This window comes from Malus sylvestris, chromosome 4, assembly GCF_916048215.2.
Source record: "Malus sylvestris chromosome 4, drMalSylv7.2, whole genome shotgun sequence".
NCBI lineage: Eukaryota > Viridiplantae > Streptophyta > Magnoliopsida > Rosales > Rosaceae > Malus > Malus sylvestris.
In genome coordinates this window covers 9806884-9819785 of record NC_062263.1, presented here as the reverse complement: position 1 = coordinate 9819785, position 12902 = coordinate 9806884, and the positions used below count along the sequence as shown (strand labels likewise).

The 12902-nt window shown below is 38.0% G+C and overlaps 2 protein-coding genes across 2 annotated transcripts; one reads left to right on the top strand and one right to left on the bottom strand.

Annotated features, from left to right (window-relative positions):
• Positions 1 to 120: 120 nt before the first annotated feature.
• Positions 121 to 4098, top strand: LOC126620170 (probable LRR receptor-like serine/threonine-protein kinase At1g12460). The gene is made up of 2 exons (XM_050288666.1): positions 121 to 2254; positions 2346 to 4098. Exons 1-2 carry the CDS (start codon positions 1083 to 1085, stop codon positions 3829 to 3831), a joined length of 2658 nt encoding a protein of 885 aa, XP_050144623.1. The 5' UTR covers positions 121 to 1082; the 3' UTR covers positions 3832 to 4098.
• A 984-nt stretch (positions 4099 to 5082) lies between these two features.
• On the bottom strand, positions 5083 to 7880 carry LOC126620130 (probable aminotransferase ACS10). Its single transcript, XM_050288611.1, has 4 exons — positions 7186 to 7880; positions 6946 to 7074; positions 6065 to 6225; positions 5083 to 5960 (listed from the first exon to the last, which is right to left on the bottom strand). The coding sequence occupies exons 1-4, from the start codon at positions 7660 to 7662 to the stop codon at positions 5105 to 5107; spliced, it is 1623 nt and encodes a 540-aa protein (XP_050144568.1). The 5' UTR covers positions 7663 to 7880; the 3' UTR covers positions 5083 to 5104.
• Between the last annotated feature and the right edge of the window lie 5022 nt (positions 7881 to 12902).

Below are 12902 nucleotides of genomic sequence, written 5' to 3'. Positions count from 1 at the left end.
ATTAATTAACTAATAATATTTGTTAAACAATTAAAAAAAAGCAACGAAACCAATGTCTTTTCAAAGTCTCAAAGTCGTTTACTTAGAACGGTTCAATGCAAAAGCAGAAGACAGATAGAGATCGAGGGAGAGTTGTATACATGTCAATTAATAGTGTAGACAAATTAGAAACACCTTCTTCTTCTTTCTTCCTTTTTCTTTTTTCGTTTTTTTTTTCCTTGTAATTCTCTTTGGATAGTTTAGTGTGACTGGAATCGGTAGTTTGGTTGGTGGAGAAGAATGAATGCTGTGAGAGAGATGCAGACCCAACTTGGTCCTAGAGAGAGAAACACACACTTTGCTCTCTCTCTCTCTCTCCCTGTCTCCCTCTCTCCTCTCTCCTCTCTCCTCTCTCTCTCCTCATTGTTAATTGAACATTATCATTGTGTTTAGACAGAACATAGTACACAGAGCTTAGAGAGAGAGAGAGAGCATGCACGTGGTTGAGCATCAGTTTAAGTGGAGGCAGAAAACCTGCTGAGCTTCCCGACTATTATAAGCAGTGACATTAATTTTTGGCTCCCACTCTCTCATCTGCTTCTTTCCAGCCAACCCAAACCCCCACAGCTCACACACTGACACACACACTATTTTCCTCCATTTTTCTTTTCCCTTTCACAATTAACCCCATAACTGCCTGCCTCCTATTACTTCTCTTTGTCCCTCCTCCATTCTTTCAAGTCAAAAAGCTCAAATTTTGGTGCTTTGATTCGACCCAGAATCCAAAACGCTTCTTAAATTTTGGATCTTTCGTTATTCCTGAATCCTGAGCCTTCACTGAGACAAACCCAGAAGCCAAAATTGTCTCTTTCTGTGCAAATGTGGTGGAACTCTCGGAGATTTCTGCAATTCCAGCAAAACCCAGAAGTGAAAAATGCTGATTTTTTTACCATGATCGTGACGGGGCGTTTCGGATACTCGAAAACAAGTGCAACAATGGCAGCAAAGTAGGAATCGGATCTTATCTGCTTCAGATCCAATTACCATAATGCCAAACGGGTACCCCTTTTTTACTGCACATATTTACTGTGTAAGTAATTAGCATGAGAAAGCTTCATACATTTCGCCTTTCTCATGCCCTTTTGTGCTTTGTTGTTGCTTTATTTTTGGCAATCATTGGTGTTAATTCAGTAACTGAGAAGGAGATTTTACTTCAGTTCAAAGGGAATGTAACAAATGATCCGTACAATAGTTTAGGCTCATGGGATTTTACTGGGAATCCTTGCAAGGATTATGGTGGTGTGTTCTGTAACTCTGCTGGGTTTGTGGATAAGATAGTCTTGTGGAATACTAGCATTGGTGGAGTGTTGTCTACGGCTTTGTCCGGGTTGAAATATCTGAGGGTTTTGACATTGTTTGGGAACAGATTTTCAGGAAGTATACCAAACGAGTATGCCAATATTCAATCATTGTATAAGATCAATTTTAGCTCAAATGCGCTATCTGGGTCGGTTCCTGAGTTTATAGGTGACTTGCCTAGCATTAGGCTTCTTGACCTGTCGAGGAATGGTTTTACTGGGCAGATTCCATCGGCTTTGTTTAAGTACTGTTACAAAACCAAGTTTGTTTCTTTGTCTCATAACTTTCTTTTGGGTTCAATTCCGGATTCATTGGCAAATTGCTCGAATCTTGAAGGGTTTGATTTCTCTTTCAACAACCTCAGCGGTGGCATTCCTCTGCGAATTTGCGATATTCCCAGGTTAGATTATTTGTCACTGAGAAGGAATGGCTTATCAGGGAGTGTTGTACAGCAGCTTTCAGCGTGCCAGAGCTTGAAGCTATTGGATCTCAGTAGCAATTTGTTTACTGGTTCAGCACCATTTGGGGTTCTTGGATCGAGCAATCTTACTTATTTCAATGTATCGCATAATGAGTTTACTGGGAAGCTTCCTGATATTACAACTTGTAGTGAGAGAATGGAGTATTTGGATGCTTCATGGAATGAGTTGGATGGAGAGGTTCCTCCGAGCATTACAAACTGTAGAAGTCTCAGGGTTTTGGAGTTGGGGTACAATAGGTTGAGTGGGAGTATCCCAGAAGTTCTTGGAAATCTGGATACGCTTGTCGTGATTGAATTGAGTAATAATTCATTAAGCGGAACTATTCCAGAAAGCCTTGCAAGCATTCAGCTGCTTCAGGTCTTGGATTTGCACAATCTCAACCTTGTTGGTGAAATACCCCATGATATAAGAAATTGCATGTTTCTTCGTGAGTTGTGAGTCCAAATACATTACTAACTTGTTTACATTTACATGAAAATGCATTTGAATCTAAGCGAAAATATCTTATGTTTGTTGTTTCTGCAGGGATGTTTCTGGTAATGCCTTGGAGGGAGAAATTCCTCAAGGTCTTTACAACATGACTTACCTTGAAATCCTTGATCTCCATAAAAACCAGCTCAATGGAAGCATCCCGCCAGACGTAGGAAACCTGTCCAGATTACAATATCTGGATCTTTCACAAAATTCACTTTCGGGACCAATTCCTTCTTCCCTTGGAAACCTAACAAAGTTAACCTATTTTAATCTCTCCTCCAATAAGCTTTCAGGCACCATTCCTACAGCTATTCAAGGTTATGGCTCCTATGCATTTATAAACAACCCCTTCCTCTGTGGTGCTCCTTTGGACACACCTTGCTCAGCAACTGGTAATGGTACTATGACTCCCACTTTGAGAAAACCCAAGGCTCTTCGTGTGCCTGCCATCATCGCAATTGCTGCAGCTGCAGTGATTCTTATTGGAGTATGTCTCGTATGCATTATGAACATCAAAGCCCATAGAAAGAAGCAAGCCGATGTGACATTGGTTGTTGAGAGCACGCCACTTGGCTCGACCGATTCAAATGTTATAATCGGTAAGCTGGTTCTCTTCAGCCAAAGTTTGCCTTCAAGGTATGAAGACTGGGAGTCCGGCACAAAAGCATTGCTTGACAAAGAATGTATAATAGGTGGTGGATCAATTGGTACAGTCTACAGGACAAATTTTGAAGGTGGCGTCTCAATTGCAGTGAAGAAGCTCGAGACTCTGGGAAGGATCAGAAACCAAGATGAATTTGAGCAAGAAATTGGACGACTGGGCAACCTTCAGCATCCCAATTTAGTAGCATTTCAAGGCTACTACTGGTCCTCGACGATGCAGTTGATGCTATCAGAATTTGTTCCAAATGGGAATTTGTATGACAATCTACACAGCCTTCATTATCCAGGTCCGAGCACTAGCAGAGGCAATAGTAAGTTGTACTGGTCCAGGCGATTTAAGATTGCTGTGGGAACAGCAAAAGCACTTGCCTACCTTCACCATGACTGTAGGCCTCCTATTCTGCATCTCAACATTAAATCCACCAACATACTGTTAGATGAGAAATACGAGCCAAAGTTATCAGATTATGGGTTAGGGAAATTGCTTCCCATCTTGGATAATTACGGTTTAACCAAATTCCACAATGCTGTTGGATATGTTGCACCAGAGTTGGCTCAGAGTCTGAGACTAAGTGAGAAGTGTGATGTGTATAGCTACGGAGTGATTCTTTTGGAACTGGTCACAGGGAGGAAACCGGTAGAGAGTCCAACTGCAAACGAGGTGGTGGTTCTGTGTGAATATGTTAGGGGGTTATTGGAGAATGGCTTTGCTTCAGATTGCTTCGACAGAAGCTTAAGGGATTTTGTAGAGAATGAACTGATCCAGGTTATGAAATTAGGGTTGATTTGTACATCCGAGCTCCCTTCGAAAAGACCAAGCATGGCTGAGGTTATTCAGGTTCTTGAATCCATCAGAAACGGATTGGAGGCTTAGTTTGCCTCAGCATCGGATCAACGATGCATCTTCACCGGAGCAGAGGTCAGGATGATAGTAGTTAACTTGAAATGAAGGTTGGATTAGTCGGGGAGAGTAGGAGGGTTTTGCATATAGGGAAAAAAAGATACAATTCATTGTATTCATTTGGGGTTTACCAAAACCAATTGTTTTCTTACATTCTTCAAGCCTGCAAATAAAAACATTCATTTACTGTATGTCATTGATAGACTAATACTTATTAAGAAATGTAGTAGCATTTTGTTCTGGTTTCATGTGCACAAATGGAGAGAGAGAGAGAGAGAGAGAGAGAGAGAGAGAGAGAGAGAGAGAGGAAAGAATGAAATTTTCCTGAAAATCTTCGATGAGAATTAACTGCAAGTAATTCTTTGCAGTGAGTCACACCAATGCAGCTTCCACGTACGTTATAGCACGTCTATATTTGTTAATACCGTGCGGAAATTGGTTTTTGTTCCCTTTTTCTCTCCATGCATACCTCTGTTTGATTTTAACCTTTAAATTGAATAAATCACAGGAGACTCAATGACAGAAACAAACTAAGGTGTGTAGGAGAAAAATGGTGTCTGAAAAGCATTTCACTACTACACCCTAAGTACATAACATTTCAACTATGTTGTTCATCCATATTATAACGTGTGAATTAGTAAAACCTTGTAATAGTGAGCAGTTCAGTAGAGAATTTCTCGTTTTTAGTTGCAAGATAAACCAATAACCAAGTGTCTTCTATTTGGGTTAAGTGCTTTTACAGTTTTACTCCTACCCTTCATGACTTCTCAGCTCATGCCCCTCTATATAAACTTATCTCAAATTTAAAGGCCTAATTGCTTAGAAATGCAATGAGCTATGAGTCCTCTTTAAACTAGCACATGAAAAGCACTAAAATTTGAGAGCAATCTGTATGGCGCGCATAAATTGCCACAATAGCGTCCTATGCCGATGATACATGAACACATGAAGAAAAATTAATACATGTCCTTGTGCCGATTATACAAGAACATATGAAGAAAAACTAATGCATGTCCGTATGTTATTGGCACGGAACACCACCACAGTGGTATACTCATGCCATCCGGTTCCTCAGGAGCTATTATATTGGACTTGGTCAATTGGAATTTTGATTGTGCTTAGTTCTTGGATCCAGTGTAAAGCTCTGTAATGACCTAAAACAAGAGTGTCTCTGAAGCCACAGCAAGAGCTATTTCTTAAGAAAAATTCTACGCAACCTGAACCTGGAGAATGAATGAACAATATTTCAACTGTGCGATTTACAGGTTTCGGAAATTTTCCGAATTCGTTCCATAACAACCGGAATATCTTTTTCAGTCAACGTTGTAAAACAAAACCGAAACCATCCGGGTTCAATACAATGACATGATGAACCGGGAGTTACATTTAGCTTAGCTACATTCAACAACCTATCCCAGAGCTCAAGCTCCCCTTTCTCGCTGTAAGAGCGGATTAACCCGCTCATGTCAGCCCAACAGCTGAAACCCCCATTGCTCTTTGTGCACTCAATGCCCAATTGCTTCAAACCTGTCACAAATTTTAGGTACATTGCACGGAGCCTTTCCCTACTAGTATCAATGAACTTCCGGATAAATTTGGTGTCTGAAAGCATAGAGATGAGCAACCGTTGGGATGGGGAGGAAATGGACGAGAACCTTGTCAACTTTTTAGCGGCAGCCAGAACATTCTTGTTATAGGAGTAGATAGCGCCAGCCCTAAAACCTGGAAGAGAGAGGTCTTTCGATAGACCATATACTATATGAACTCTGTTCTGGTCCAGATCTTCCAATTCAACAATTTCTGCCATGCTTACAAACTCTTCACTACCATGCATGGATCCAGAAAATATTTCATTCGAGATTATATGTATGTTCTTCTCTCGGGCAAAGTCTAGAAGGTTGTAAAGTGATTCACGACTATATAAACTGCCAACGGGATTTGAAGGATTTGAAATTATAATCCCACGAACCTTTAAACCGCGTTTCTTTGCCTGGTTGAATGCGCGGTCAAGAGTAGTTATGCTCAAGTTGAATTTGTCAGCACTACGGCATGGAACAGGTATAATCTCTACTCCAGTTCGCCACTTTACATCTCTGTCCAAACTGCATATCACATTCAAAAAGTCACGATTCTTAGAGCTAGAGAGTAGAGATACCTAGCGACAGAAACTTTCTAGAAATGTTGACATTAATTTAATAGTTATTACCCAGGGTAATATGGCGCCGGAACAAGAAATGCATTTCCACTGTCTGCTAGGCAGAAACTTAGTATCTCAATTGCAGGTGTTGCACCAGCTGTCAATACTATTTGCGAGGGGTCGAAGAAAACTGACTTCCCCATGACTTGAGACATGAATCCTGCCATTGCCTACAGGTCTGGAAAAATTAGAGAGGGCACAGAAACTCAATGCAGGGCAAAGAAAACTGACTGCAACTGTTTATATGGAGTGCTTATAACTGTTAGTCAGTTATAAGAAAACAGACTCGCATTCGACCAACAACTGCTAGTTCTAGTCTTCTAGAAAGATATAACATTTTCTAGCCGATTTGTGCAGATTATCAACTATAAAGTTTACAAGCAATTAATTGTATTCTACAGGCAATAAATCATGCGGAGAAACATTGAAACCACATTCAGTTAGCCACTTAACACCGATTGTCTCAAGTGACTTTGCTATTCTGATATTCCCCAAATTATTGAATCGGACCTAGACTAGGATAAAACTTTTGAACATTAGGTACATTTTGCACCAAAAACTCAACCATTTTGAGTCATAAATTGGACACACTTTCTGAAAAGTTAGGTGCATATTCCACCAAAAGCTCAACCATTTTGGACATCTCAATTTTTATTCAAATAGAAAGCCAAAGCCAAAAGTCAATTTCCCATATTAACCAAACAAACCATACGAATCGATACAGATAGTACAATGTTGAAACTCGAATCAGGTTCCCATGTTAGCCAACAAAAACAATATATTCGAAATTCGACTCGGACCATTACACGAAAGGACATAACTTCTAATATCAATTGGAATTTACATAACTTGTAATCACAAACTTGAAATAAGAGTAATATGAAACTTACCACTTTTAACTCCATCAATCCATCAAGAGGCTGGTAGCAAACAATACCACTAATTCCGAGCTCGTCGCCACCCAGAATCGCATCCTTTGCATTATCCACAAGCCAATCCCCAACCAAATCCAACGATAACTACACCATTAAATTCCCATGTTTAAACTTTAAATTTAATCCCAAAAAATTTTGAAATTTGAAAAAAGCTGAAGACTTGAAGCAATACAAGCCAAAGCAAGCTCGACCCACCTTGTTTTCATCCAAACCCAATTGAATAACCCCATTCTGATTACCCAACTCGTCATACGGATCCTCCGCCACCTTCCTCAACCCAACGTCGTAGGGCGACTCGCCACCTTTCAGAACCGAATTGGCCCGACCCGATACGTAAACGGGTCCACCCGCGCCCCTCGGGGATAGGAGCGTCCGAGACAGGGACCTGGGCAGGACTGGAAGTTCCACCAGCTGTCCGGCCTGCTCGGACTCGGATTCCGGCGAAGGCGGAGGCGTAGGCGGGTTGGGGTTGGAGCGGTGTCTTTTCAGGTAGAGCTGGAGGAAATAGAACAAGGCGCACGGTATGAGCGAGCCCAAAACCAGACCTCCCCTGCCTTGGACGACGCCCTGGAGAGGGACTATAACTCTCATGACGGTGGTTCCGCCGCCTCCGCCAGTGGATTTGGAGCGGTTGGTGTTTGGGTCGGCGGGCCGGGGCCGGGTCCGGGTCATATTGGAGACATGTGGGGCGGGGTTGAATTAGGTGTTGGGGTCGTCGGAGAGTACAAGGCTTGGAGAAGAAGGAGGCGGAGGAGGAAGACGAGCAGAGAGGCAGCAAAGGCCAAAAGGGTGGTGTGTGGGTGACAGCGTGGGAAGAGTGATTACAATATTTGGGGCTTATTTGATTTGAGGAACGATGATTTTGTTATGTATGTGCGCCGTTCCTTTGTTTGAGGCGAAGATTGGATCTAGTCGTTGGGATTTTTGGTGGGATATTGGACCTCACTTTTACTCTTTTAGCCTTTTTCCCGGAAATTTTTTTTCCATAATTAGGAAGAAAAATTTATCTATGATAGGTGCTGATAAAATTTTTAGAGTGCTAATAGCAGTTCTTAAAGAAAATTATATATATATATATATATATTTATTTATTTAGCCTTTTTGTGCTTGTGACGGTTCAAACTTAGGCCTAGGCTTTAATCGACTCCAAATTTTTTATTATAACTCGTATCTAGCTCATTCAAACTTGATTTGTAACTTGCACGAACTAAGCTTAAATATTAGGCTTGTCCGATAAATAAGTCGAACTTGAGCTTTTAGTTCAGCTCATAAAACTCGTGAGCTACATTTATTTACTTCACTTGCTTCAAGTAATTAAAAAATGAGTGAGTGGTGATGTTGATTTTAAGCAAGATTTTGGATCATGGATTGAACTTTACAGTATGGAGAGAGGATTCTCGTCGAATCCTCCAATCACATACGTTCATTGTATATCGTGCGGCTAATTTTTGTTAGGTACTATTTATATTTAATTTTAAATAAAAAAAATTATAATAATTTCTGACCGCACGATGTACAATGCACATATGTGATTTGAGGATCCCGAGATCCTTACAAAGAATCCGGCGAGGATCCTCTCTCTATAGTATGTTTAGATTACGAGATTTGACTCAGAAGTGTCAAGAATTTTCATATTTAAAAATATGTCGCTACTTAGTACTACGGTCTAGTGGTATTTCTCTTCACTTGTAAGTGAGAGGTTTTAGATTCGATATTCGCTAAGGGCAAATTTGAACCACATTATTACTAGCATATTGTGAGGATTAGTCTACGCCCTCTCTCATAAAGTAGATAATATTATTTGTTCAAAAAAAAAAAAAAAATATATATATATATATATATATATGTCAAATCAGATTAAACCTTCTATGTTCAAGGTACTCCAAAAAATGTCTCTACTTAAAATAAGATCTCAAGATACTATCACGGGCTCATTGCCTATCTCCGCATCTCCCCACATGGAAATCAACTTTTTAAACTAGTCCTCAAATTTATACTTAAAAAATAAAAAATCGAGCAGTGGTTAAGAATTTTTTCTTTAACTCATTGTGCATTTTGTTTAAACTCTATTTCCTTTTCTTAGTGTAACTTAGAGTAGTAAAATTATTTGTAATAAAAATAAATAGCGTTTCGATGTTTTCTATACTAGACTTTATAATTGTTAGATCTTCGTTATTGTGTCTTTGAACGAAGATTTAGCAGTTTGCGAAAAAAGCACCCAACATTTTAGGTCAACGCCCCATTTCATATATTCTGCATCCTTTTCTTTTTGCTAAAAATGAGGTCATCCCATGAATTTCCATACAAACTACTTTGGGTTTTATAGTAATTTCCCCCACACTATAATTTAAGGAAAACTAATGAAAAGGGCTTGAAAACTTTGAGTTTTAATGATAAGGACAAAATAAAGGGTAAAGTGAATAGTACCAGGATTGACTTTTTAGTGTAAAAATGTGGTTTTTCGTTAAAGTGAACAGTACCGGAAGCTTTTCGTTAAAGTTCCCTATAATTTAATCATCCTCATATAGTATGCAATATATTAGGAGACAAAACATAGTTTACATCTGACTAACTTGTACGGTTCTCCATTCATTTGAAATCCCAAGGTGGCAAGGAATCTCCACACAAGCAAAGTGTAGAATCTATACAACTAATAATTGATCAATCCTGACAAGTCTTTGTCTTAACACTAGAAAAACAAGCTTTGGGTGTTGTCACTTATCATGTCCACCACAACCCACAAAGGTACAAGTTATGCAACCTAGAAGGAAGATTATGCGAGATTAACTTTTCAAGAAAATGAAACATTTCTTACGGCAAAACTAGTGGACGCAAAACCGCACATTGAAGATTTTTTTGTTTAACCGTTGTTTATCCTCTCATATTATTTTTTTGTCCTCATATTATGCAAATAATCAAAGGTTAAACAACCGATTACAAGCAAGATTCTGCTTCGGTCACAATTAATGAAACGAGGCTTACCTCTCCCTCTCGTTGTTTTCCATTCTCCTAGTACGTCTACGTGCATGTTGTGATAGTCCTGTAAACACTGAGTTGTCACTTTTGTAAACTTTAGGTTTTGTTTTTCTTTGAGAGTTAGACAAGCCTTTGCGTTAGGACCATTTATTTTTCCTTTCATTCTCTACTCTTTTTTTTATACCAAATTAATTATAAATAGATTGAAAAGTATTAAAATACATGAGTATTAAATATATATGAGCTTTGATCAAGCTTTGAGTGTAAAATGAGGTATTGGGGTCAGCATTCAACATGCAAGTATTGCAAGCAACGTACCCATTGTGGTTAAACTTCAAAAGATTGGATTATATTAATCCCGTCATATACTTTGGATCACGCAAGCTTTAATAAGATTGTGTTCATTCTTTTGAATGTGACTTATGGTTCTTGATTCTATACCATTTTTCGTTTTTAAATTCAAGGACATTTTTTTATTGGATTTTGATTTCAAAATGCTTCCAGATTCGACATCAAACATGTTGATATAGCTTTTGGATAAAATTTGTTCGGTATCTCTAAAAAATATATATATTATGCCTCATCAATTTGATGTGTGTGTGTGTGTGTTTTTTTTTTTTTTTTTTTGAAGCTGTTATATATTGCCAAGTGTGATGTAAGAAAAAAAATATGATCCCGCTGTATAATGACTTGTGTAAACATAAGAAAAAAAATTTATCGTGAAACTCATTGTCACACGATAGGAACAATTTGACGTAAAAATTGTTTCACTCAACACCGCATTATTTAGTTGAATTATGTGCAGAAAATTCCAGATAGTTTGACGTGGATGTTTGAGGCTTGTGTTGCATGCAAAACCTAGCTGGTTACGCATCTTCTAACAAAAAACAAAGACATCTTGTTCGGGAGGGATTAAGTCGGCTTGGAGGGTCTGAAGGAACGTAGTAATATGGCCTACTGGGTTGGCTTTTGTTAAAATCAAGTTCCAGCCGTAACTGTTGGCTTTATATTGGCATTAATATGGGACTTGCAACTTGTCTAAGAAAATGCTTTATATTTGTATACTTGGCGAGCACCACTAGTTTTGCAGCTTCATGCATGCGTGCAGCCTAATACATGATGATTTTTGGCCAAGATTAAAAACTGAAGACTACATATATAAAGCATCGTTCTAGAAACAAAATAGAAGTCGTACATGACGATTTATCATAATGGCAGAAAGCAGTCATATATATTATGGTGTGAGTTTGATTTTTACATATTCTCTTCTCTTTAACAACTAATCATCTAATCCACGTACCAATGCTATAGCTCTACTAAAAAAAGAAAGGCTTATATTTAGCTACGTTCCTTAGAACTTAATTTCAATGTCACTTTGCCCACTAGAACTCAAAAATCACCAATTTGCCACTTTTTTCCTTGGAACTAAATTTCAATACCACATTTGCTCCTGGAACTCAAAAGTCGCCACTTTACTTTTTGACGCTCAATGTTCACTTCACTTTGGCTTGTTTCTATATTCCATTAATAACCGTTATGTTTACTTATGTGGCAGAATTAGGTCCAACTTATGGATGATGTGGCACAAGTATAAAGCTCACATATTCAATCAAATGGTGCCACATAGAATGAAACAAAAACAAAAAAAACAAAAAAACAAAAAAAAAAACAAAATTCATGGGTTTCATATTCATCCCTTCTCCTCCACCTCCAATCACCTTATCATTAATTTCATTGATTTCGTTATTTCTTATGTTCTTACTATTCATTTATTTCAGCAGGAAATTAGGCATACTACCACTTATAAATTTTGAATGAATGAACTTATTTAAAAAAAAAAAATAGAAAGTTAAGCGTATTTTGAGTTTCAATGAGTAAAGTGGCGAGTTTTGAGTTCAGGGAGCAAAACGGGATCAAAATCGAATTTTAGACAGTAAAGTGGTGACTTTTGAGTTTCAGGGAACAAAATGGGATAAAAAATGAGTTCCAAGAAGTAAAGTGGTAGCTTTTTGCGTTTCAGACGGCAAAGTAGAATCGAAATCAAGTTCCAAAGAGCGTAGCTAAAAATAAGCCAAAGGGAAACAAAATGGACATCAATATAACCCTAAACCCTATGCCTATATAGATATAATTAATTTAAAAACCTAAAACGCAGACGTGAGTATAGCCATGTACTCATTCTTATGCTTCCAAGTTTGAATCCCCCAACTCCATAATTTAAATTAAATTAAAGTAGAGTGTCGTTTTTAAAACAAAAAAACTTAAACCTTAAAGTTCTAACAAGTTGCTAACTTATTGTATAATATAAAAAGAACTGGACATAGATCCATCTATAACAGAAGCAATAGGATTAAGAGATTTTTTTTGGCAAGCAAATAGGATTAAGAGATGAAGACTGAACAATATGATAATTCTATTTTTTGAAGAAGGTTTTCTTACTTTTGACCTTATTTATTAAGACTTGTAATATGACATAATGGATATAGAGTTTTCAAAAAATTTATCGATTAAAGTGCTGAGCCCAAAGGCCGTTTAGCCAGATAATGGACCAGCCCACATAATCTCTATGATAAAGACTCCAAGCCCACAGTTGTCCAAATTTTTATATGAAGATTTCACTCAAGTGAAAACCAATAAAAACCCCAAAAGGGACAAGAATCTGAGCGCCAATTAACTAATTTGTTTATCTTATTACAGGAACTATTTATGCAAATTTACACTAAGAGGAGGAGGTTTAAGAGAGAGACTCTCTAGCCACTGAGATAATTCACTATTACAACGGCAAAAATCTGTTAGAAAAAAAAAAGAAAAAAAAAAGGAAAACAAAGTAGCACACATGTTACAAGTCAAAGATCAAGGAGCAAGTTGAAGTATATTCTTGATAAGATTTTAAAAAGATTGATTAATAATTCACTACTAATCACCATTGATACTGT

Excerpts from the sequence above, each read along its gene's own strand:
- LOC126620130 (XM_050288611.1), bottom strand. The coding sequence starts at position 7,662 with ATGACCCGGACCCGGCCCCGGCCCGCCGACCCAAACACCAACCGCTCC. Across the intron at positions 7,075-7,185 it reads TGGGTTTGGATGAAAACAAG|TTATCGTTGGATTTGGTTGG; the intron begins GTGGGTCGAGCT and ends TTAATGGTGTAG. Across the intron at positions 5,961-6,064 it reads CCGGCGCCATATTACCCTGG|TTTGGACAGAGATGTAAAGT; the intron begins GTAATAACTATT and ends TGTGATATGCAG.
- LOC126620170 (XM_050288666.1), top strand. The coding sequence starts at position 1,083 with ATGAGAAAGCTTCATACATTTCGCCTTTCTCATGCCCTTTTGTGCTTT. Across the intron at positions 2,255-2,345 it reads TGCATGTTTCTTCGTGAGTT|GGATGTTTCTGGTAATGCCT; the intron begins GTGAGTCCAAAT and ends TTGTTTCTGCAG.